Source organism: Ochotona curzoniae, unplaced genomic scaffold (assembly GCF_017591425.1).
Source record: "Ochotona curzoniae isolate NIBS_2020 unplaced genomic scaffold, NIBS_Ocur_1.0 patch426, whole genome shotgun sequence".
In the NCBI taxonomy this organism is placed as follows: domain Eukaryota; kingdom Metazoa; phylum Chordata; class Mammalia; order Lagomorpha; family Ochotonidae; genus Ochotona; species Ochotona curzoniae.
This window is the reverse complement of record NW_024467002.1, coordinates 443,200-468,320: the sequence shown is the minus strand read 5'-3', so window position 1 is coordinate 468,320 and position 25,121 is coordinate 443,200. Positions and strand designations below refer to the sequence as shown.

General features: G+C 53.3%; 1 protein-coding gene across 18 annotated transcripts; it reads left to right on the top strand.

Moving 5' to 3' along the window:
- Positions 1-829: 829 nt before the first annotated feature.
- LOC121167791 (tubulin beta-2B chain) lies at positions 830-3,829 on the top strand. 18 transcript variants are annotated; one of them, XM_040997411.1, is made up of 6 exons: positions 935-1,087; positions 1,851-1,959; positions 2,215-2,325; positions 2,599-2,825; positions 2,970-3,296; positions 3,372-3,829. In XM_040997411.1, exons 1-6 carry the CDS (start codon positions 1,031-1,033, stop codon positions 3,657-3,659), a joined length of 1,119 nt encoding a protein of 372 aa, XP_040853345.1. In that variant the 5' UTR covers positions 935-1,030; the 3' UTR covers positions 3,660-3,829. The 18 variants fall into 18 exon arrangements, with proteins under 18 accessions (XP_040853333.1, XP_040853345.1, XP_040853353.1 ...); XM_040997416.1 differs by lacking the exon at positions 2,970-3,296 and having other exon boundaries at positions 940-1,087; positions 2,599-2,689; position 2,794; positions 3,297-3,829; XM_040997419.1 differs by lacking the exon at positions 2,970-3,296 and having other exon boundaries at positions 2,599-2,678; positions 3,537-3,829.
- Positions 3,830-25,121: the final 21,292 nt, after the last annotated feature.

Sequence of the window (25,121 nt, the reverse complement as noted above, 5' to 3'; positions counted from 1 at the left end):
CCCCGAGAAGGGCAGTGCCTGTGATTTGGGGTACACCCACACGCATTTGGGTTCCCTTTGTTCCGCCGGCCTCCCGCCCCGCAGTCCACGCGCGCTTGCGCCCGGCCACACCCACTCCATCACTGGTGAGGAACAAAAGCCAGTGGGCAAGGGCGCGGCTCTGGGTACCCTCAGGCCAGGAATTGCGGACTCCTGGGGAGGGTCCGGCGCGCCTGGCTTTGGAGGTCGCCCTGACCCGGCGGATTGCCGCAACCTGACAAGGAGCCAGTGGCTCGCTACCTGGACACTGCGACACTGCGGAGTGGGGCGCAGGGGTGGGGAGAGAGCAAGCGAGCGGGCCAGGCTAGGGGCGGCGCGGAGGGTGCGCTGGTGCTCTGGGCCGCAGGTGTCCCGGTTCACTTTCGGGACTCCAACGTCCGCGTCATACTCCGCTTCTTCTGGCTCTGACCTGTGGCGGAGGGAGCCGTAGCCCGTAGTGGCAACCGTGGGAGCTCTACCTCAACTTTCACAACTGCCTGCTCCCGGAGCACCTGCCCAAGCCCGCCCCGCCGTGCCGGCCGTCCCATCTCGCTGCCCCGTGCCCTCTTCGCAACCCCCTCTCAGCCGAGCACCCAGCTAGTTCGCTCCCCTCCCCCACCGCCCTGGACAATGCTCACTCCTTCCACCGCCCCCCTTCACCTCCCCACTCCCGGGGGCTCCCACCCGTCTCCAGGTCCGCATGCCCGAGCTGATTGGACGCACGCCGGTAGTCCAGCCCCTAGGCGGTCCCTCGGGCTCGGAGCATTACGTCAGCCTTGCCGGCAGAGCGCCAGAGCGAAGGGGACTGGGGGGGAGCTTTGGCTGGGGGCGCGGCCTGCGCCTGCCGCCCCACCCACCTGGCATAAAAGGCTGAGCCCGCCGGGGCCGGCTCTCTCAGCCAGTCGGTTCCCGAGTGCGATCCTGCTGAACGCGTTGTGGGCGTGGGAGAGGAGGACCGACACTCACCCGCCGGAGACGCAGACCGAGCCAGGAAGGAGCTAGCCAGGAAACCATGCGTGAGATCGTGCACATTCAGGCGGGCCAGTGCGGCAACCAGATCGGCGCCAAGGTCGGGCGCGCGCCGCCCGGGAACGGAGGGGCGGGGACCCGACGGGAACCTGCGGCTTGGGGTGTGGGAGTTGGAGCAGGGAAGGCCGGGAGCTCCCCGGGCGCGCACCCTCCGGGCCTCTTTGTGCGCCCTAGTCCGAGCACAGGCCCGGAGGCGACTTTCTGAGGGCGTGGTAGTGGGGCGGGGGGCCTCGCTCTCCATAATTGTTGCTGAAAGTCTTAAGCAATCGTCGCCACCCACCCTTTTCCTTCCCCCTTGGTCTCCGCCTGCTAGGCGCGCGTGCCTGGAGAAAGCAGCAGGTGTGGCTGGACAGCCATTTGGCCCCTTGGAGGGGCCGGGACGCGGGGAGAATTGATTTGACTCGCTGGAATCGTAGTTGGGCGAGAGGGGAGGGCCGAGCGCAATTGTCTCACCACGGCGGGACGTGCTTTGCCTGTAAAACCACCTCGGGCGGCCCCGGTCCGCTCCTTCGGGCAGGGTCCTTGCTTTCAGCTCCGGTGTGGCGAGCTCCTGCAAGCCCCCATCTCCGCCAGCGTGACGCTCTGTGCCCCGGGCTGTAATCGGTTCATCCCACCCCCACCCCAGGACCGGGACCTTCAGTCACAACAGCTGCGGGTCTGGGGCCACGCCCAGCCTCAGCTTTCTACCCCTACAAAATACAAGCCCTAGCGGGTTCCTCCCGCAGTGGGTGTTCTTGAGGCTTTTTTCATTGTTCGTAGCTGTAGAGCTGCTGCTTGGCTAAACACAACCTCTTTCTGTCTAGTTCTGGGAGGTGATCAGCGATGAGCACGGGATCGACCCCACTGGCAGTTACCATGGAGACAGCGATTTGCAGCTGGAGAGGATCAACGTGTACTACAACGAAGCCACAGGTAATAGCAGGCAACCTCCCCCAAACCCTTCAAGCCCTCCCACCTGTCCTAGCCTTAACCCCGCCGCAGGGGCGTGGCCCAGCCAGTCTAGGCTCTCCAACCTTTCCCTGGCAAGATCCTGTGCCAGCCAAGCCCCTGAAGAACCCAGCAGGTGCCTGTCTTTGTTTAGGGCAATAATGACATTGCCGCAGTGACAGTTTGCACAGAGCGCTTCCCAGCCCACCCTACCTCTAATACGGCTCTGGTTCCCTGCAGGCAACAAGTACGTACCTCGGGCCATCCTGGTGGACCTGGAGCCTGGCACCATGGACTCGGTGAGGTCGGGACCCTTCGGCCAGATCTTCAGGCCCGACAACTTCGTGTTTGGTGAGTGCCTGGTGGGCGTGTCTGCTGGCAGGAAGGAGGCTAGAGGTAGTGGGGTGGGACACGGGCAGCACAGCTGAGCCCACAAAGAGAAGTGCTGACAGCCACGTATGGCCTTCTCTATCTATGACCAAGTATTAGAGCATCTGGTAATTTGGGTGATGACCTGAAATAATTCCTAATCCAAGCACCGATTCACCGATGTCTAGTCCACTAGGGAGGTTAGGAAAGGTTTGTCCATCATCAGTGACTTAGGGCGTTTCCTTTCCTCCCCAGGCCAGAGTGGTGCCGGGAACAACTGGGCCAAAGGCCACTACACAGAGGGGGCCGAGCTGGTGGACTCGGTGCTGGACGTGGTGCGGAAGGAGTCGGAGAGCTGTGACTGTCTCCAGGGCTTCCAGCTGACCCACTCGCTGGGAGGCGGCACCGGCTCAGGCATGGGCACCCTGCTCATCAGCAAGATCCGCGAAGAGTACCCCGACCGCATCATGAACACCTTCAGCGTCATGCCCTCGCCCAAGGTGTCCGACACCGTGGTGGAGCCCTACAACGCCACGCTGTCCGTGCACCAGCTGGTGGAGAACACGGATGAGACCTACTGCATCGACAACGAGGCCCTGTATGACATCTGCTTCCGCACACTCAAGCTGACCACGCCCACCTACGGCGACCTCAACCACCTGGTGTCTGCCACCATGAGCGGGGTCACCACCTGCCTGCGCTTCCCCGGCCAGCTCAACGCCGACCTGCGCAAGCTGGCCGTGAACATGGTGCCCTTCCCGCGCCTGCACTTCTTCATGCCGGGCTTCGCGCCCCTCACCAGCCGGGGCAGCCAGCAGTACCGCGCGCTGACCGTGCCCGAGCTCACCCAGCAGATGTTCGACTCCAAGAACATGATGGCCGCCTGCGACCCGCGCCACGGCCGCTACCTGACCGTGGCTGCCATCTTCCGCGGCCGCATGTCCATGAAGGAGGTGGACGAGCAGATGCTGAACGTGCAGAACAAGAACAGCAGCTACTTCGTGGAGTGGATCCCCAACAACGTCAAGACGGCCGTGTGCGACATCCCGCCGCGGGGGCTCAAGATGTCGGCCACCTTCATCGGCAACAGCACGGCCATCCAGGAGCTGTTCAAGCGCATCTCGGAGCAGTTCACGGCCATGTTCCGGCGCAAGGCCTTCCTGCACTGGTACACGGGCGAGGGCATGGACGAGATGGAGTTCACCGAGGCCGAGAGCAACATGAACGACCTGGTGTCCGAGTACCAGCAGTACCAGGACGCCACGGCGGACGAGCAGGGCGAGTTCGAGGAGGAGGAGGGTGAGGACGAGGCCTAGGTCTGGGTGGCTGCAGGCTGGGCCGCCCTATCTGGATCTCTGGTGCTGTTCACAGTTGCCTGTCACTGTCCCACCCCGCCCCACCCCCTTTTTTTTGTAATATGTAACCTTTGAGCTCTTTGAACTACTGTTCTAGTGACTAAAAATCTCATAAACGTTTTGTGTTCTCATTGTGTCTTCTCTTGTTACTCTTGCTAAACATTGGAGACATTGTGTTCAGTTCTGCTTTTTCAGGAAGTAACAGGCCCAGTGGAGACAGCCACAGCCCTGAAGGATCAGCATTGCCGTGGTACCTACTGGAAAGCTGGATAAGAATTCATAGGTGAATCATGCTATGCCCCGATTTCTTTGTAGTGTAGTGGATTCTCGTAGGGACTGCCTGCACAGAAAGCAACTCTCGCAAGAAAATGGAAAGGTGGTGTTCCTGCTTTCCTGCCGTTTTGCTTCGCAGTTATCCCCCTCTGCAACTTTTCCCAGGGCAGCAAAACTTTTGAGATGCACAGAGCGATGCTCCCACACACCTGCAGGCATGCAGCCGGGGTGCTAATGAGTCCTTGGCTGCTTCAGCCTGGCCTCTGACAATGCAATGGATAATTTCATGCACATGAAGGTGGCTCACCTGTACGTTTCTGTCCAAGGAATTGACTGTCACTTGGTCCATGAACAACTGGTTCATGAAGTCACTTGCACTGAGGTGCAGCCATAGGAGTGGGGATGGTTAACAGGCTCGTGTGGAATGGTCGTACCTGTACCACGCCACAAACTGAGCACTCATAGGAAGTTCCATCTTCTGGAGTGTTAGTGAGTTGGGTAAGCCGCGAGCATTGTCAGCTGGACTTTAACCTAAGCCACACTGGATTTGAGTGCAGCCACTAGAGTAGGTATGGGGTTTCAAGTCAACAAGAAAGTAAGACCCTAAAATCTGACATTTTCTGAGTTTTTCTCAAGTGTTAAAGATGAGTACAGATGAGTTCTGTGTTAAAGAGGTTAAAGATATATTTGAGAAGAGGTTCCAAGGAGAACAAGTTCATTCTCCCACACAGTTCCCATCAATGGAAAAGGGCAGTGTTCACTATAAAAACTGGACCAAAGGCTAGATCCAGACGGGGCCATTGACCGGCACTTGAGTTCCAGTCTGTACTCCACTGTCATCCTGCAGGTGATGTTCCTGCTGGATGGGTGGAAAGCTTCCCACAACCCAGCTGAGGGATGGCACTGGTCTCAAATGCCCTGAGCACTGGGGCAGCTAAGTGCCTGGTTGGCACAGTGGGTACCCAACCTAACAGGCATGTACCTGGGGCCTAATGCAGTCCTGAAAAGTTCGCCAAGGAGATGCACTGACATCACGAGTTTCTATGACATCATCATTACACCACGGGATTCTGCAGTGGGGGCGGTGGCTGTGGGGAGTAGCTGATGGCAGTGGTAGCAGAGGCTGTAGAGGTGAGTTTTATTCCTCTGTGTGGAGGAGAATCCTCCCTTCTGGATGCATTGCAAGACCCACTCAGGTTTCAGGAGTTGGGATTGGAGAGAGGGCTGTGGCAGAGCATCAGTGTGAGGTCATCCTTAGCATCTATAAGGCGCTCTACCCCACCTCCGGCAGGCCCCAAGATGAAACAGTTCTCACTTCATCTCTGCAAGTCTGCAAGCCAGTGATTAGAAATTCTGTCATCCTCAGAGCTGATCTCTGGCTGTGTGAGGGATGAGAGACGCAGCTCGAATCCCACCCCACTCTGCAGAGAGCAGGTGGAGAGCAGGTGGTAGAGGGTCTTTACCAGCACCTCACCCAGGCCCCACGGGACGCAAAGCCGCACGACGGTGTGATGCAGAAAGGAGAAGGGAAATTCATCTGAGCAAGTCTGAAGGTGTGTTCTGGGGGACAGCTGACTTTCCTGGATGGGCTGGTCACAGCACCAGGCCTCGGGCCAGCGGGCGGAGCTGAAGTTCCCCCCCCCCCCCAACGTCCATCAAACATACTGAACATTCCCGTTCTGGACTGCCAGCTTTTGTACACACCCATTTTAGTGATGTCACGTGTACACTGGGCAAAGCCACTGGCTGCTTCCCATGAGCAACCAATGCCCTGTTAGGATGTGTGCCATGGCATGGCACCTTAAGCTTCCACCTGCACTGGCAACATTTCACATGGGCATGTTCAAGTCCTGGCTGCTCCCATTCTAATCTAGCTCCCTGTGAATGTGCCTGGGAAGGTGGTGCAGGTACCTCGGCTAACCCACAAATCACTCCTGCTTTCCCACCAGCCCAGCTCTGGCCGCTGCAGTTACTTGGAGAGTGAGCCAGTGAATGGAAGATCTCTCTTCCCACTCTTCTCTGGCTCTGCCTTTCCAATAAAAAACAAGTCTTTTTAAAAAATGTCCTGTCATGGTGAGGTCATGCATTTATAAATGTGCCTTATAGTCGCTCATTTACTTGACAACGCATTCATTCATGCCTCGGCTCCTGAACCCAGCCCCGCTCAGCCTACTCTTGTTACACCTGCCAGCCCACACATCCCAAGGGAGCTTTCCTCCATGCAGTTTATTCTGTCAGGATGCTTCACTCTTTCTCCTTTTGAATCGGAATACAATTCACACACCACAAAACCCCTCTTACAGAGAAGGCAAGCCAGTGGGCTATAGCCATCAGCACCATAATGTCAGAAGATTTTTCTCAGAAATGTCACCTGCCCAGGGGTGGCCCTATTTCCTGTTCTTCCTGGCAACCACTTCATTGTGACTGTTTTTACTTAGCACAATGCGAATGTCGGGTTGCCTTTTTTTAGTAAGAGCTACAGAGAGGGAGATCTTCCATCTACCAGTTCACTCCCCAGATGGCCGTAGCAGCAAGGGCTGGGTCAGGCCTGCTTTTCCCAGGCCCTTAACAGGGAGCTAGATCAGAAGTGGAGCAGCTGGGACACCAACAGTATCATATGGGATACAGGCGGATTGCATGCCGTGGCACAGTGCCTGACTAACAGTGGTTTTGTTTTTATTTTTATTGGGAAGGCGGATATTCAGAGAGGAGGAGAGATGGAGAGGAAGAACTTCTGTCCAATGGCTCACTCCCCAAGTGGCAGCAATGGCTGTAGCTGAGCCAGTCCAAAGCGAGGAGCCAGGAGCTTCCTCCCTCCCAGTCTCCCATGTGGTCCCAAGGCTTTGGGCCGTCCTCCACTCATTCCAAGGCCACAAGCAGGGAGCTGGATGGGAAACGGGGTTGCTGGAATTAGAACCAATGCCCATATGGGATTCTGGAGCATTCAAGGTGAGGACTTTAGCTGCTAGGCCACGGCGCCAGGCCATCATTTATAACTTTTCAAAACAAAAAGGCATGTATTTATTGATGTGAAAGGCGGAGTGACACACACAGAGGGAGACAAGAGGGATCGTCTGTTTACTGGTTCATTCCCTCAGTGGCCGTCCCATGCCGCTCAGCACTTGGCCAGGCCAAAGTGGGGGGCCCAGAACTCCATCCAGGTCTCCCACGTGGGTGGCAGACACACAAGGTCTTCAGCCAGCACCTGCCGGCTCTCTGGTGCATTCGTAGGAAGCTGGATCATGAGCCCGCAGGATTTGATCCCAGGCCCTCCAGTATGGGATAGGAGTGCCCCTCCCGCCCAGAGCAGCAGCAGCTTAACTCCGTGTACCACCATGGAATTTGAAGTGTGTTAGTTTGTGGGCAAGGAGGTATATGAGAAAACAACGGTCAGGGGGGTTTAAAACCATGGTCCCCACACCACTCCTTCCACACAGTCCAGAATCACCTCTGAAATTGTCTCTTCTGACCAACCTGCTCCTGTTCCACTCTGCTCAAGCACCAGCCAGCACAGCGATTGCCGGGGAGCTGTCCTGTGCGTGGCGCTCATGCACGCACCCCAGCCTTAGAGGAGTTCCTAAGACAATGACAGGCATTAAGCTCCAAGGGGCTGTGGAGCCGGCTGCAAAGCACAGATGTGAGGCCAGCTTGGTCTCATTGGCTTGGGCTCAGGGAGATGTTCCTGCAGGAAACATCTTCTAGATGCCCCTTGCCTGAACTAGAAGTTCTAGTGGGATTTGCCCAGTGATGAGGACCAAGGTTCTTGGAGGCAGCTGGGCAGAACTCTCTGGCAGCCAAGAGGTTTGACTAAAGGAGAACGCAGAGTTGGGGCTGTTCTGCTCTGAAGGGTGCAGGCCACTCCCCAGCAGCATTCCCAGGCACTGGCCGTCTTTCCCTAGCAATGTCGGCCGGTGCTTGGGAGAGGTCAGTGAGGCTGTTCCTGCCTTGGCGCACAGTCTGCCTCTCCTCCCAGCAGGCATGCCAGCTGAAGGCTCTCTCTCCCTGCTGCTGAAGGAGGAGGCTGCAGGGGGCTTGGGATTCTTGCTATGTGACGTCCAACCCCATCCCTTGGCCACCCCATGTCCCTGTGTCGCTCTGTCAAAGGCTGGCTTCCTCACCCGGCAGTTCCCACAGCCAGGCCGCTTTGTCAGGATGCTGCCACCAAAGCCACGGGAGCTGAGTGCTGAAGGAGGCCAGCCACCGTGTGCCCGGCTCCCATCTGCAGCAGCGTTGGCATTGCAGGCACCGCTGCCTGTGTCTGACGTCCACCTGGGAGAGCAGTGGCTTCTCCTCTTGAATCTGTGTTCAGTCACACGAGGCTTCAACCGAAAACTTTGTAAACACGTAGGACACAAGATATGGTCCTGTTGGGCACCTGCAGTAGCATAGGTTTCCCACAGGCTGGAGGCTCAAAAATCTACTTGGGGGCCAGAGCTTTGGTTCCCTTTGCTAATCCCCCCCTCAGGCTGTGGGATCCCCTATGGGCGCCAGTTTGAGTCTTGGCTACTCCACTTCCTATCCAGCTCTCTTCCTGTGGCCTGGGAAAGCAGTCAGGATGGCCGAAAGACTTGGAACCCTGCACCTGTGTGGGAGACCTGGAAGAAGCTCCCGGCTCCTGGCTTTGGATCAGCTCAGCTCTGGCCATTATAACCATTTGAGGAGTCAACTAGCAGATGGAGGATCTTTCTCTCTGTAAATCTGCCTTTCCAATAGAAATAAATAAGCTTTTTTTTAAAAGATTTATTTATTTTTATTACAAAGTCAGATATACAGAGAGGAGGAGAGACAGAGAGGAAGATCTTCCGTCCGATGGTTCACTCCCCAAGTGAGCGCAACGGCCGATGCTATGCCGGTCCAAAGCCAGGAGCCAGAAACTTCTTCCGGGTATCCCACAAGGGTGCAGGGTCCCAAGGCTTTGGGCCGTCCTCAACTGCTTTCCCAGGCCACAAGCAGGAAGCTGGATAGGAAGTGGAGCTGCTGGGATTAGAACCGGTGCCCATATGGGATCCCGTTGCTTTCATGACAAGGACTTTAGCTGCTAGGCCACGCTGCCGGGCCCAGAAATAAATAAGCTCTTAAAAAAAGAAGAAAAAGAAACTTGAGAGGAGGGGGCGGAAGAACAGGGAGGAATTCGGCCCCAGGCTCTCTGCTGTGTCAGCCCCGCCAGGGGCACTTAGCAGGACTGTGCTAGCGGGAGTCAGAGCCTGAAGGTGGTGCGGGAAGAGGAAGAGGAGGAGTTACTGACCGAGGGTAAAGGGTTTAGCCTGCTCCACTACCTCTCGCCCCCGCCTTCTGGCTGCCTGCCCCCTCTTGTCTCCAGCCTAACCGCCTTAGTTTAAGTCCAGGTCTCGCAGATGTGTCTGTGGGAGCAACCACTTCCTTTTTCCTCCCCACCCTGTCCATGCAGAGTCCCTAGCCAGAGAGCCACAGACTGCGGGGGCGAGGGAGGGCGCTGGACCGGCACAGGCTTCCCCCCTCCTCTCGCCCCGTGGGTGTGCATGGCCTTGGACCGGCCCATGGGTTCAGTTTGGCTCCCTGGGCCACAGGTCAGGAGGGCACTTCCTCGTGTACATATTCAACATTGGGCCTTGGGGGTGTATGACTCAGTTTTTGGCTAGTGCAACTAAAATACACAACAGAAGGGACCTGCGCAGTGGAATAGCACGTTAATCCTCCACCTGAGGTAAAGGCATCCCATAGGGGCACAGGTTCTAGTCCCAGCTGCTCCACTTCCCATCCAGCTCTCTGCTTATGGCCTGTGAAAGCAGTGGAGGATAGGCCAAGTGCAGCCTCCTGCACCCACATGGGAACCTAGAAGAAGCTCCTGGCTCCTCACTTCAGACCAGCATGGCCATTTGGGGAATGAGCCAGCAGATGTCTTTGTCTCTTGGTTTCTCTCTCTTACCCACCTCCCCGTTTAGCACCTGGAAAAGCAGTGGAGGATGGCCCTTAGGTCCTTGGAACCCTGCACTCATGTGGCAGACCTGGGAGAATCTTCTGGCTTCTGGCATTAGCTTGGCTTAGCCATGACCTTTGCAGCTGTTTGGTGAGTAATCCAACAGATGGAAGACCCCTCTGTCCGTTTCCCCTTTGTCGCTGTCCTGCAGCGATGGACTTGGTGCACGGAGCCGATAATAACACGCGTGGACCCTGACTGATGGTCAAAGCCAAAGTTTATTAGTGGCATCAGACTTTATACACTGAGGGTCCTATGGGATAAGGGAGGAGGTATTGAGCTCATCAACAAACCCAGTAACAGTTTCTATGTTTTTGTTTGGAACTCCTTTTGTCTTGTATATCCCACCAAGTGTTCTCACACACATACTGTCCACTCAACTGTTCTTATACAAATGATATCCAATCAGGTATACAAAAGGTAGCCATTCGGTTGTTCTCATGCAAATATTATCCAATCAGCTGTAATCCTGTGCTCGCTGACCTTCTAGGGTCACAATGTCCTCCTACACCCCTTCTCTCTGTAAATCTGCCTTTCAAATAATAAAAGTAAAAATATTTTTTAAATGTATAGTTTTTAAAAAGTTTTGTTTAATTGAAACCGAGCGACCAAGCTAGGGATTCTCTGTATGCTGTTTCCCTCCCCACCTGGCTGCAACAACGAGGGTTGGGTCAGGCCAGAGCGCGCAGGGAGCCGAGGACTGCGCGTAGGCCACCAGCACGGGGTTTACGGACCCACGCACGGCAGTCGTCATCTGCAGCTGTACAGGCGTATCAGCAGGAGGGTGGACCAGCAGTCGGGACAGGACCTGGTCTGAAGTGCTCCTATCCGGGAAGTGGCTATCCGTCACAAGGGCTGGTTCCCCCTGCTGCACCACACTGCCTGCCATTTGTTTTTGTTTGTTTGCTTGTGACTTACTGTATGAGGAATTTATTTTATTTTATTTTTAAATACATAACATACAATATATAACATAATATATTATATAATGTGCATATATTTATTTTCAAGGCATTCGCTTTGCTTCTGGATCCTCTGAGTGGTTCCCATTCATTTTTTAGCTCAGTCCATTTTCTGTGACTATAACAAAATGCCTGAGGCTGAGTACTTTGTAAAAAAAATATAAAAGTTTATTTAGCTCAGTTTGCTTAGTTTTAGGGGCTGGAAGTCTGAGATAGGATGGGATAGCCTCACCAGTGTACTATGTGGGCATCGGGATGGTAGTATGAGAGAGACAGAGACAGAGAGACAGAGAGAGAGAGATCACATGACCAGAATCACAGGAGTGACCAGGGACCTGATTTGCTGTTTCTCCCAACGGCCTGCTCTCAAAAGAGCTTCCCCTCCCCTCCTGGCCAGCAATGACCTTGTCCAAGCGGACGCGCTCATGACCTGACTGCTCTCCCAGGTTCCACAGCCGGGGACTAAGCTTCTGAGCACACAAGCATCTCTGCTAAGCCTTTGAACCATAACCAAACCCCGGCACCCAACAACACACAAGAGGAGGAAAGAACTCTTTGGCTAAAGGTTCCGTCCAGTGCTCAGAGCTCACATGACACACCACAGACAGCTCTCCACCTTCACGCTGTGCTGCTTGGGCACGTTGCACAACCTCTCTGGGTTGTCCTTTCTCTGAATCATGGAACGCTCGCCACGTCTGCCTCCTTAGCTTGAACACAGGTGGGCAGCAGGTCTGTAGCGGTGCCTGGCACGGACATCAGCTACTGTCGCAACTGAGCACATGACAGTGCAGGTGGCATGGAAAGATTCCCAGCTCCCTGCTCACCCCTCCACCAGGACCCAGGGCCAAGGGCAGAGGGCAAACAAACAGCAATGCCTTGCACCCCGGGGAATGAGCGATGGGGCATGAGTCACAGCCTTGGGGCTCTCCCCCTGCAACCCCCTCCCCCCAGTGTTAGACTGAATCCCCGGAAACCGATGGGGGATTTGAAGACAAGCCTAGGTTCCTATCAGTGTGGATCTGATTGTAGGCTCAGTCTGCCGAGATCAGGCAGATCGGGGCTTTTCACTTCTCAAGGAAGGCTTTTCTCACTGCCCTCCTGGCCCCTCTCCCTCCTCTCTGCTTGTACACAGTCCCCTTTCTCCCCATTACTCAGCTGCCACCGCCTACTCGGCACCTGGGGATCTCATCAAAATGCAGATTCTGACTCAGAGGGGCTGGGCTGCACCAGGGCTGGACAAGTTAAGCTTCTTCGCTTCCTCGCCAGTGCCAGCTGTGGCCAGCTGCCTGCCACCCCTGACTGTGGCATGAAGCTCCGGGTGGCCCCAGGAGGCATCCTTGCCCTCGTAAACATGAACATGGAGGCGCGTGCAACAAAGCTGGCATGCAGTTTCCCAGGAGGAGAAGTTTCTGAACTGGCACCACTGCAAGCCCATGAACTTTCTATCCCTTTCTTTGCTTTTTCTCACCCATTTCATGACAGATGCCATACATGGAAAAAACAGTTCCAATCTGTGCTTTGTGCTGTAGCCAGGGTGGGGATGGCCCAGTTATCGCTACAGGGAGTGAGAGCAGGGGAGGGTGGTGGAGAGACGTTCTACCCAACTGGCTCACTCTCAGACGCCTGCAATAGCCAGGCTTGGGCAGGCTGAAGCCAGGAGTTTTAACGCATCTGAGGAGGGGCCCCTGGCCACCTCATCGAGCACCTGTCCCCTTCAAGGTGAAGGACACCTCCCTTCCGGGGAGTCTTTTTGGAACCTGGATGGATTTCCTGTGCACCCCCCAACTCTGGCAGTCTGACAATAGGAACCCTGTCTGCTTTGGTCTCCACTGACCTTTAGCTCTCCCAAGCATAGGGCGATGCCACAGCCATTTTTTCCAGCTGGGAGGGCCTTCGGCCTGCTGGTTTTCCCATCTTGCATGCCCGTGGTCTTGACCTGCGTCCAAGCCATTAGCTTTGGCTCGGCAGCAGCTGGCCAAGGGCTGGGTTACGAGATGGCTGAGGAATGATGAGAGTTCCAGGCTGACTGTGTCTCATCTGTGCCATGTGGCATTTTACAGCACAGCTGCTGGGATACAATCCATGCAAACCCCATCAGTGTGCGAGGGGAGGCGACCATGGACACAGCGCATGTGTTGCCAATGCCTGCCAAAACCCTGTCACCCTCACACATGAGGGGCGCCGGGGGACCCTAGACCTGTGTCCAGCTCGGCCAACCCACAGCTGTGGATACAACGCCCTGAAGAGGCAGCCCATGCTCTTCTCACTTCTCAAGCTAGGTTAGGTCTATCTTGCCATTTTCCGTTTTGACACAGTCACGACCCGTTCACTTGTACATCATTGAATCACTCAGAGGCCGTTCCTCGTTATGAGAGAAGGACTTTTGGAAAAAGAGCTGATTTTCTTTTCTTTTTAAGAGCTGTTTTTCTTACTGCACACTCAAGAGCACAAACACCCTTCAAAGGCCACATACACACCAACACCCAGCCACACAGAACAGCCATTGTTCTATGCTGTAAAAATAGAAGCAGCAAAAATGTAACATGAATGCAGCTTTCCAGTACAAACGGGTAGATTTCCGGAAAACTCTCTTATTAGGGTCATGGTTATGAATGTGCGGTGTGACTTCAGTGGCTATGGGTGGACCGACCAAGGCCAGGAGCCAGGAACTCCACCAAGGGCTCCTATGTGGGTGCAGGGCCCCAGGCACATGAGCCATCTTCCACTGCTTGCCCAAGTATGTTAGCAGGGAGCTGGAATAGAAGCAGAGACTCAAACAGGGCCAGCTCAATGGCTCAACTGGTTAATCCTTCACCTTCAAGTATTGGCATCTCATATGGGTGCCACTTCATGTCCAGACAGCTCTGCTTCCCATCCAGCTCCCTGCCTGTGGCCTAGGAAAGCAGTAGAGGATGGCCCAAATCCTTGGAACCCTACACCCGCATAGAAGACCCAGAAGAGGCTCCAGGCTCCTGGCTTCAGATCAGCTCTGGCCATTGTGGTCAGATCTTTTTCTCTGTCTGGCCCAAGTGCTTGGATCCTATGCAAGATCTTGTGGGAGACTCAGAAGAAACTCCTGGCTCCTGGCTTTGAATGGCCCCAGCACCAGCTATTGCAGCCACCTAGGAAATGAATTAAAGAATGGAAGATCTCTCTGTCTCTCTAATCCTGCTTTTCCAATAAATACTCCTTTGGTAAAGAAAAAGAATGACTTGAACGCTACTGGTAGCAATGGAAGGGTGTCCTTCACTGCTTCAGTACACCTGACCGGCGTCTCACCTGCTGGGCCACAGCCGTTCTGCCCCTCTGCTCTCTTTCCCTTCCCCATGCCTCTCCCCCACGCCCTCATCGCAAACACTTTGGCAGTCACGCTATGTGGACAAAAGCCAAGGAAACTGCCAGTGGCTCTGATGTGACCCATTGGGCGGTAGCATGGTTCAAGGCTGCCTTTGGACGCTCGGGGCTGCCACCCCACTGAACAGAGACCTGGGGCGTCTACACACAGGAAACCCACTTTCTGCTGTTCTGAAGGCCAGGCACGCCAGGGTTAGAATGCCCTCGGAAGGCCTGCAGGTGCTCAAGTGGCAGAAGGTCAGTGGAAGACTCCTGGGGACGTCTTTTACAAGGGCACCGATCCCATTCATGAGGGTGCCACCATTGTGACCCAACTGTCCCGCACATACTAACACCTTCACCTATGGAGTCGGATGTCAGCAGGAACAACATCCAGGCTGTAGCACAATGTGGTGGCTTGCCCAGGGTCGTCTGGTGATGAAGGACAGCAGATAAGAAGGGCTGGAGATTGGAGCAAACAGATGAGCCAGTTCAACCGATGTCCCCAGGTTAGCTGTGGATCACGCTGGCAGGCAGCACTTGGCTGGCACAGTCCAGCTGATGCTGCATCCACAGAACATGCCTACCTATGGCTCCCAGGGAGGCCAAGTTCAGCAACAAGTTGAAACCCAAGCCTGAAGCTCAAGGTGGACAGAGCAGTGATTATGCAACATGGAGGAAGAGGCCCAAGGGAGGAGATGGCCACACCACCATCACCCCACAGAGCTGGTCACTGGCAGAGCGGGGGGCCTGACCGCTCGCTCCCTCATGCCTCTGAGGACCACCGGGCCAAAGGCTGCCGCACACTTGAGTCTAAACCATGGGACTGGGCAGAAACTCCAAATGTGATTGGAATAAAAGTCAGATTCCAGGTCAAGTCGACGTGAGGCAGGCTGTGCAGAGGACAGGGCAGCTGGCTGTCTTGGCTGAAGTCTCCAGGTGCCGCAAACACCGGTGAGCTGCTGGCAAGCGGAGGCGTGCACTGTCGACTCCTTCCCCAGCAGTAGCCCTCCTGCTGGCCTGCCAGCGGCTGTGGTGGTCCTGGGGTTGCTGAGGGGTCTGTCAGCTCTTAAAATGTGTTTGAGATCCTGTTTGCAGGACACATGTGCCTCAGCTCTGAGCTTGATTTGCCTGTTCTTCCATTTTCCATGTTTAAATGCACCCTCCTACCCCGGTTCACTGTTTCCAGTGTTCTGTAGGACGTTGTGATTCTCAGGACGACAGCGAACACAGGATAACAGAACAACTGATTGGATACCATTTGTGCAACTGATGGAATGTACGAAACAAAAAGATAGTTTCAAACACTTGACAGGTTCCGTAGGAAGGTTTAGCCTACGTGAGCCTCAGTCTGTAAAAGTCTGATGCTCTTGATAAACTTCAGCTAGCTCACCAACACGGCAGTCCACGCTCCGAGCACCAAGTCCATCATGCAGGACAGTGAGCAGTGTTCATTAAGTCTTTCTGCAGAGAGCTGATTTTCACATCTCCTCAGCCTGAAGAACCTCCCCAAACGTTGTCTGTCACGCTGATGTCTTAGTGACAAACTCACTTGTCTTCATTTCTGAACCTTCATTTTTTGGAGACGACCGGGACGGGGCTTGGGAGTGTAGGTTTGCTCTCCTTCCGAAGCACCAGGCAGCATTCCACAATCTCCTGGTTCCTTCCTTCTTTCATTCCTCTTTCCCTGTGGATCTGTATTCCTGGGATTCGGTTGTGGTTGTGTTTGCGGGGCTCTCTGTGGAGGGTTTGTGTGTGTGGGGGGAGCAATTATGTATTGACATTTTTTTTACTGAAGTTAGAAAATTGTTTGATCATCATGTCTTTCCTACTGTTGTCCTTGCATTCTAATTTATATGTTTGATGTTTCACAGGGAACAGAGGAAATTTTTTAATCTCATGTGTCTGAATCTTTTTATGCTTTTTTTTAAAAAAAGATTTGTTTTTATTTGAAAGGCAGAGTCACATAGAGAGAACACACACACATGAGCGAGAGAAAACAAGAGACAGAGAGATCTACCCACTGCTTCGTTCCCCTAATGGCTGCAGCAGTCAGAGCTGGGCCAGTCTGAAGCCAGGAGCCAGGAGCTTCTTCTGCGTCTTTCCAGGCAAGGTTTTGGGCCATCCTCTGCATTCCTAGGTACGTTAGCAGGCCAAGTGGAGCAGCCAGAATTCAGACCAGAGTTGCGAATGGATACACAAACCACCATACCATGGCACTGCCCCCAACATTTTTATTTCTGAATTTTTCTATTATCATTATTTATTAGAAAGTGCTAGAGAGACATAGGATAAAGAGGAGACAGAGAATATGTTCTATCTACTAGTGTATTTCTACACTGCCTATAACATCTGGGCTGGGCCAGACCAAACCCATAACTCAGAACTCCATCTGGGTCTCCTGCAGGTCCAAGTACACGGCCCAGGTACAGGACCCTTTCCTTCTGTCTCCTTAGTATACAGTAGTAACTAGAGTTGCGTACAGAGCCAGAATAGGAGGCAGGATTGGCTGAGGGCATTCTACATCATTTCTTCTAAGATTTGTTATTTTTATCGGAAAGGCAAATATACAGATATGTGGAATCCTGGCATAGGCAAGGCAAGCACTTTGGCCGCTAGGCTACCGTGCCAGGTCCCACTGTATCTTTCTATTGAGGGTTCTGGTTACTTCCCTGCTTTTCCTGCTTCCCTGCTTGGGTGTGGGACACTTGGAAGATGTCAGTGTTGAGCCTCTGGGTTTTGCCATCCTCTTTCACCGAACGCTGGACTCCATTCTTGCAGAAAAGCTTCGTTAAGGCGAGTCCACAGTAGGAGCCCTTGTCCATGTGCTGCTCTGTGTATATACCAGAAGCCCGTCATCCGTGATTTTAGCTACTCATGGCTTAAAAATGTGAACTGGAAGGTTCCAGAAATAAGCTACTCACAAGTTTTAAAACACATTATACTGCCCTAATTTTGCTTTTCATTATCAGCTGGTACTGAGCCTAATTTAGATATTAAGCTTTCCTATAGAGTCTGTACATATAGGAAAAAACATAGCATTTGGCATTGCCCAGGGATCTTGGGATGTGTTCCTCATGGAGAAGCTACAGAGAGGGGAAGGGAGCTTCTGTGGGCTGGGACATGACCTTCCTGGGATTTCCGTGAATACCCCCGGTCCTCTGAGATATTGGCACTGGACTCAAACATCCGCAGCGGTGTGCCAGCTGTGGTTAAGTGGCGGCTGCCCTTTGCACTGGCAGCCACATGTCACGTGGCCTTGCTGACACTTGTCTACACAGCATAACCAGCCTCCAGCCCAAAGCCTCAGGGCCACCTTGTGTTTCTAAAGAGCTCTTCATTTCCTCATCTCTGAAGATGTGACCCGCATCAGCTGTGAGCCCACTGCCGTGATGTCCTTTCCAGATCGGTGTTCCACAGTAGAGCAGAAACAGCTCTTGGTTGAGAGGTTCCAAAGTGGCCCCATGGAGTCTCCCCGGGTCCCAGAACCCTGCGGGGGAGCTGAGAAAAGTCTGTGTGTACTTTTGTTTGGAAGAGTACAGCAGAAGCTGAGCAAGTACAGGAACAAATCGGGACAACATGGACATCTCACGTGTCAGCACAGACTGGTGAATGCAAACCAGTCTGTCTACACTGCTCTGGTGTCAGGTATTGTCGCTGTCCCGCAGCGATGGACTTGGTGCACGGAGCCGATAATAACACACGTGGACCCTGACTGATGGTCAAAGCCGAAGTTTATTAGTGGCATCAGACTTTATACACTGAGGGTCATATGGGATAAGGGAGGAAGTATTGAGCTCATCAACAAAACCCAGTAACAGTTTCTATTTGGAACTCCTTTTGTCTTGTATATTCCACCAAGTGTTCTCACACACATACTGTCCACTCAACTGTTCTTATACAAATGATATCCAATCAGGTATACAAAAGGTAGCCATTCGGTTGTTCTCATGCAAATATTATCCAATCAACTGTAATCCTGTGCTCACTGACCTTCTAGGGTCACAATGTCCTCCTACAAGGTATGTCTTCCTTCACTGGTGTAGACTCAACCGCAGGGAGATGATTTTAGGCCTCCTGAACTGGGCAAAGATCGACCTGTGTTGACTAAGCTGAGATGCCGTTTCTGCCTAACAGAGACAGAAGGTCAGGCCAGTGTTAGGAAAACAAACAAACAAAAAAACAAACAAAAACGAATACACCTGTGTTAAGGCCAGGGTTGTGATGTAGCTTGTTAAGCTGCCGTCTGAGATGTTGGCATCCCATATGGGCATTGGGTCAAGTCCCAGCTATTTCACTTTTGACCCCGCTTCCTGCTGATATGTCTGGGAAACCAACAGAAGATGGTTGAAGGGCTTGGGCACCTGCACCCACATGGAAGTCCCAGGTGCAGTTTTTAATCTCCTGGTTGTGGCCAGGCCCAAGTCGGTGGTTGTGGCCATTTGGGAAATCAAACAACAGATCGAAAACTTCTCTCTAATTCTGCCTTTCACATAAAACAACTCTTTCAAAAATTAACATACCTGTGTTTATGATTTGAAATTTCATATTCCACAACAAAGGCCATCATCAAATCTGAAAATGCTGTCAACCTGATTTATTTGACTTTTGTTTCTTGATTATCAGTGCCAATGAACTTTGTTGTTCATTTTACGGAGATGTGAATTTTAAGTTCACCGCGGTGTTTTCTGAATTCTGGGCATTGAATGCTTACAGGTTAGGATATGAGTGTCTGTAGACCAACTCAGGTACCAGGACCGAGTCCTGCCAGTTCTATCTGTCAAATGAGTACATTGCAGTTGGTCAAGCATTAAGTAGACCACAAAAGAGGGGGCTCCAAAAAGCCTGTGGGAAAATGGGAGTTAAAGGTGAGTTTATTTTACATCCCCGCACTAAAAATATCTATTCATTTATTCGAAAGGCAGAGTTAGAGAGTGGAAGAGAGAGGAGAGAGCTTAGGCCAAAGCCAGGAACTTGGAACTTCATCTGAGGCTCCTCTGTGGGTAACAGGTGCCCAGGCACTTGGGCTCTTTGTTGGCTTTCCCAGACACATTAGCGGGGATCTGGGTTGTAAGTCAGCTCTCATCTGGGATGCCAGTGTCACCGGTGGCTGTTGAAGCCGTGGGGCCCCGTGTGTGTTAACCAAGCATTCCCCAGCATCAGACATCACTGTGCTATATTTAGTCTACAAACTTCATAAGCAATGGAACAGTGACTGGGCTGTGGCAGAATTCAAATCTGATCTCGTTTCTATTTTCTGCTTGCAGCATTTCTTTTTACCTTACGCATTCACTCATTCATTCAACACATATTCACGGTGTTTAACGGCATTGGGAAAGCAACGACACTCCTCTCACCTCCAAGGGGCTGGAGACAGCATCCGAGTCACATAGGTTATCATCGACCAAGGGTCAAAGCACAGAATGGAGGTTTTCGTACCAATTCTGCACAGCATTCAGACATCGTGTGTGTGTGCGTGTGGTATGTGTATACGGTGTGTGTATCTGTATGTTGTGTGTGTGTGTCTGTGGTCGCTGTTTCCCCAGCTATAGCAGCAGAAGCAGGCACGGATCTGGACGACTCATGATGCTCGTGTCTTGATCTCCGTGCAGCACGTGCCTCCACTTCCGGTCCAGCGTGGGTTATCAGATAAAAACTGTTCTTTTGAAGGAGAAAAACAATCCAGCACTGGAAACATGAGAAAAACAAAGTCCAGGACAAAAGCAGAACACTTGGCCAGCGTGGCAAGGCGTTCTCGCTCGCTGGGGGCTGGACCTGGCGTGTTGATCACACCCGTGCTTGGTGGACTGCAGCGACCTGCGTGCTGAGGATGGCGGCTCAGTGCAGCCAGCCTAGCACCTTCGTTTCTGGTATGGAGCGAATCTGTTTAGGTTCCAGGCCATTTAGAACCCCTTATGGAAAACTTAATAAAAAATGATTTTTACTGAAAAATAAAACTCCTAGATGGAGAGAGGTCCGTCCTTGCAGGCCCTTCCCTGTTGCTAAGGGTTTGTCACATTGCTCTGGGCCTAGTGTCTTCATTTTCATCCCTGGTTCTCGTCTCCACAGAGACAGCCATTCAAAGCAGAGCAGGAAAAATACAGGCCTTTGCGGAGAGCAGGGCTTATTTGTAAGGAGAGAGAACATACATTTGCATGAAAGTGTGGGCCGCCCACAGAGAGAGGTCCTGGGGAACAGAGAGGGGAGGAAACCCCAGGGGGTCCGTGAGCATGGTAGGAGCAAAGGCGGACCCTCCCTCATTAGCTGTCTCTTGGAGGAAGTGGCTGTGCCCCAAGCGTGTAGCCAGTGGAGCAGTGGAGTCCAGCATGCATGCGGTCATGGCCTTCCCGGGGCTCACAGCTACTCCACATCCGGTTTCACACCCAAGTTGCCATACCATGTGTCCCCTCCATCCTGGTTTAGAAAGAGACCCAGGTACATCATGGGACAGTGGCCCTGATATGTGGGGGGATGGGATCAGAGCAGGGCAGGGCTGCAGGAATTCTAGTTCACCCAGGACACAGCCCTTTATTCCCCACGGCTTCAGCATAGCACCCTCAGGGCTGGTGGCCTTATCTTCCCACCCAGAAATGCTCCCAGGGTGCTGGGTAGGGTCACCTATCTGCAGTCACCAGCTCTGCCAGCCTCAGTGTGTGTGCCGGCACCACCTTCCTGCTTGGGCACCAAGTGCTTGCTGTGCCTGCATCCTTGCCCCTCACCTAGCATCCTTGCCCCTCCACACGCTGACTGCTTCCTCTTGGCCTCGTCCCACGGCCCTGTGGTGGCTGACCACTGACCCATAATATGAAGAGCGATGGTGCTGGCAGCAGACATTTCTGCTTTGCTCCTTGTGCTGCAATGGTACCCAGAAAATGGCTATCCCTCCCAGCCGGGATGCCAGCGGGAAGCAGCTCATAAATGCCACATGCCTCGTGGCTTCTCACTCACGGGCTCCGGAAGGCTTCAGAGGGAGACAGATCAGAGGGTGGAAGGTATTGTTCTTGGGCCCCTCTGTCAGCTGCTCTCCCAGCCCATCTCTTACAAGAGATTCTGTCTCAGTGGCCACCTGCAGTGACCACCACAGGGGCGGACCGCCCCCCACCTCTCGCCGCCATGAACTCAGACTCTGCACCGGGAGGAACAGGCCATGTGACCCAGGGTTGTGCCAGGTCTGGCCGCTCCCCCTACCCCCCCCCCCCGCCCGCCTGGGGCATTTGCAGTCCAGGGAGTGCTGAGGCCACCGAGCAGAGCCTGGAGTTTCTCCAAGGGACACACAGTCACACGTGGGAACCAGGGGTGCCCACTACTGCAGGGACAAAAAGAAAAACAAAACAAAACAAAAATGGTTGAAACAGAAAAAATACAGGCCCAATGCTCTCACAGGCAAAACATTCAATGGACTGTGGTCCTTCAGTGCTTTGGGGTGTGGAAATAACTCCTTGGAAACTGGGACCACAGACGAGCTTTCAGGCTGTCTGTTTCGCCAGCCCAATGCCCCCAACAAAGGAGGGTGGTGCTGGCAATGCAGGAAATGAGGGGGCGCAGAGCTGCTGGCTGGCTGCATCCCCCACCGCGGCCTGTTCGTGCAGCTGGTCCTGAAAGCTGGGTGCTGGTTGCCTAGGAAACAGCTTGGATGTGAGATGCCGGGAACTGTGCTGGCGGGCAGGCAGCAGAGATGCAATGGAGGGTTGTTTGCTGGCATCCATGCGATGCCAGGCACCTTCTAGATCCCTCTGAGGCGGTGTCTCCAGACGGTAGGGAAACCGACAGCTGTCACACATGGGGTGTGTGTGGTGTGACAGCTGAGCTGGCGGAAGGACCCGGAAGGCAGCATCCAGCAAGGATTTTACATCCTGCTCTCTTTCGCTCATCTCCTGAGCAGCAAGAAACATCACAGGCGCCGTCAAATGAACAGGATGTAGAAACAGTCTTGCCATTGGATGAGAATCAACCCAGTTTTTAACAATGAGGGTAGTAAAAACACAGTAGGAATATTTAGGAGGCGGTCTCCGGTGACCAGTCCTTGAAAGATCAATGGAGGTGCCCACATTCTGGAATTTATCACTGCTGTAGATCGTGTGTGTATGTGTGTGTGCATAAGACTACATTTTTTTTGTGGGTAAGACTATATTATTTCTACATCGTTTTTTCTTGTATCTGGGGTAAAGGAGAGGATAAAGGGAGCCCCACCCCGTCTCCCACCCACCCAAGTCCCTGATGTGGGGCATGCTCCGAGGGTCTTGCTCAAGTAGTTTTGATAGTTCACCAGTTACGAATCGCTGCCAATCTCACCATTCCAATGATGACCTCCGATGAGGTCGCTGTAGAATCCACTGGCTGACATAGTCCACCTTAGAATCTCCATTTGCCCAGATTTTCACTGCCAACACATGGCTGGGGTAGTTGATTGATTTGTTCTGTCCTCTGTTGTGGTGCCAGGTGTCCTCTGCAGGTTCCGATGGACTGCCATATCCTCCATGTGCACCTGATTATGCTGTCCACTGCTCCATCTGAGCCTCTGAGGAGGCTCGGCTCTGGCACTTGCACTCCATGGCAGACCATGGAACCTGCACTTCTCTTCATGGTTGGGGTTCTGAGTCTGGCAGTTCAGTTGGGGAGATCCCCAAAGAAACTTTGTCTGAGGTGATCCCAGACCAGATTCTTGCGTGTGCTTGCCAGTACAGGGTCCGGCACAGTCCGTCGCCCCCATCAATGGAAGTGCCCACATTCTTGAATTATCACTGCCGCAGATTTAAAAAATCATTTCATTGAATGTTTCAGCTCTATTTGCATAAGCTCAGTTGTACAGTACTGGGCTGAGGACCTCCTAAGAATGCTTTTTCATTTCTGCTCCAGTCCCCACCTCGATGTGAGGGGTACGTGGGGTCCAGCTGCGGTGGTTATCACAAAATGGCAGCATGGTTACTGATAAAATCCACAGCGCTGGCCTATATGGCCACAATGGAGCTTTTCTGGCTGCCCCCTGCAGTTGGAGCGACCACGCCTATGGCACCTAAACCTCTCCCCACCTGAGTCCCCCGGGGTGGCCAGAGTCCCCACCACCCAGCTGGCTGCTCAGCAGGGACAGCCCCATGGGAAGCATGCTGCTCTCCAAGTCAGCCAAACATGCATTTGAGACCTGGAAGGTGTTAAAGCCCCACGGCTCACCCTTCAGTTTGGGGAGTCCTCCTCCTCTGAGCGTGGGGAGCTTCCCAAGGAATAGCCTCACCCTAGGTCACAGCCTGCTCCTGGGCGCCAGCAGGCAAGGGCTGATGCCTAGGCGAGGGGCCAGGGGCCAGGGCAGCCCTGAAGGCGCAGGTCAGCTGCAGAGCAGGTCTGGGAATCAGTTGCTGTTGTTATTGGAACCCCCATTCAGTTTCTGTCTCCCTCAATCTCCCACCTGTCTGGAACACAACTCATGCCCAAATCTCAAACCTGTTTCTTGAGGAATCAACTGGAGACAGTGAATGTTCAAGTACCGTCACTGGGTGTTTAGATTGTAAGAAAGTAATGGATGCCACCATTTGGAATTATAGCTGAGAACCTACACTATGCCATGGTTTTCCTTTTTTTAAAAAGTTGTCTGTTTAATAAGGCAGAGTTACAGGGAGGGAGGAACAGAGAGATTCTGTTAGCTAGTTCACTCCCCAGCTGGCCAGGCACCTGGAACTCTGAGTCTCTCAAATGAGTGGTAGAGGTCTGAGCACTTGGGCACCCTCTGCTGCTCTCCCAGGCACACCAGCAGGCGGCTGGATCAGAAGTGGAGCAGCTGGGACTCGAGGTGGCACCCACACGCAAGGCCAGCGGCCGGGCTGTGCTTAAGCCAGTGGTGTATTTGTGTGACCATGTTCTTTCTTACCTCCGTTCTTCCAGTTCTTCTCCGTGGTGTTCCTGCCCACTGTTCTTGCTTTCTGCCTTCCTTTCTTCTTGCTGTGTCTCTAACAGCCTTGCTTCACGGATGTAGGTTAGCGGGTAGCTAGCAAGGAGGCGCTGAGGTCTTCATCCCCAATCTATCCTGCCCTTCCCCCGCAGCTGAAAACTACGAGGTCACAATAAAGGTCACCATGGAGACATAGCTGGTGACCACATTGGGTATTGTCGGCCAGCACCAGTGCTGTGCCCTGGTTTGGGGGAAGCTGACGTTTTGTTGTAAATTGTTGTTGATGTTATGTTGGGGCTTTTAATTGATCGGGATGATATTCTGCCAGCTCAGCCTTCAGACCAGAGATGGTCTCCCCAAGAAACTGTTGAATTTATCTGGAAAATAAGATGCTGGACTCTATGCTTGGTATATGCTTGCAATGAAAGAATCTTGACTGAATTTGAACTGTAATACTGCAAAAAGATGGAGGAATCCACCATGGGAGGAGGGCACGGGGAGGGGTTGGGGGAATCCCAGAGCCTGTGAAACTGTGTCACATAATGCAATATAATTAATAATTAAAGAAAAGAGGGCCCAGCGCGGTGGCGCAAGAGGTTAAGGTCCTCGCCTTGCACGCCCGGGATCCCATATGGGCACCGGTTCTAATCCCGGCAGCCCCGCTTCCCTTCCAGCTCCCTGCCTGTGGCCCAGGAAAGCAGTGGAGGACGGCCCAAAGCTTTGGGAACCTGCACCTGTGTGGGAGACCCGGAAGAGGCTCCTGGCTTCAGATCGGCATAGCATCGACCGTTGCGCTCACTTGGGGAGTGAATCATCGGATGGAAGATCTTCCTCTCTGTCTCTCCTCTCTGTATATCCGCCTTTCCAATAAAAAATAATAAAAATAAATCTTTAAAAAAAAAAAGAAAAGATTGAGTTGTAGAATAAGAATTGTAGTAGGAACTTCTACTGAGTTTTTAGGTGAAACAAATGGCAGAATTATTCTTGGATACCCTCATTTGACCATGACGTCAAAAATC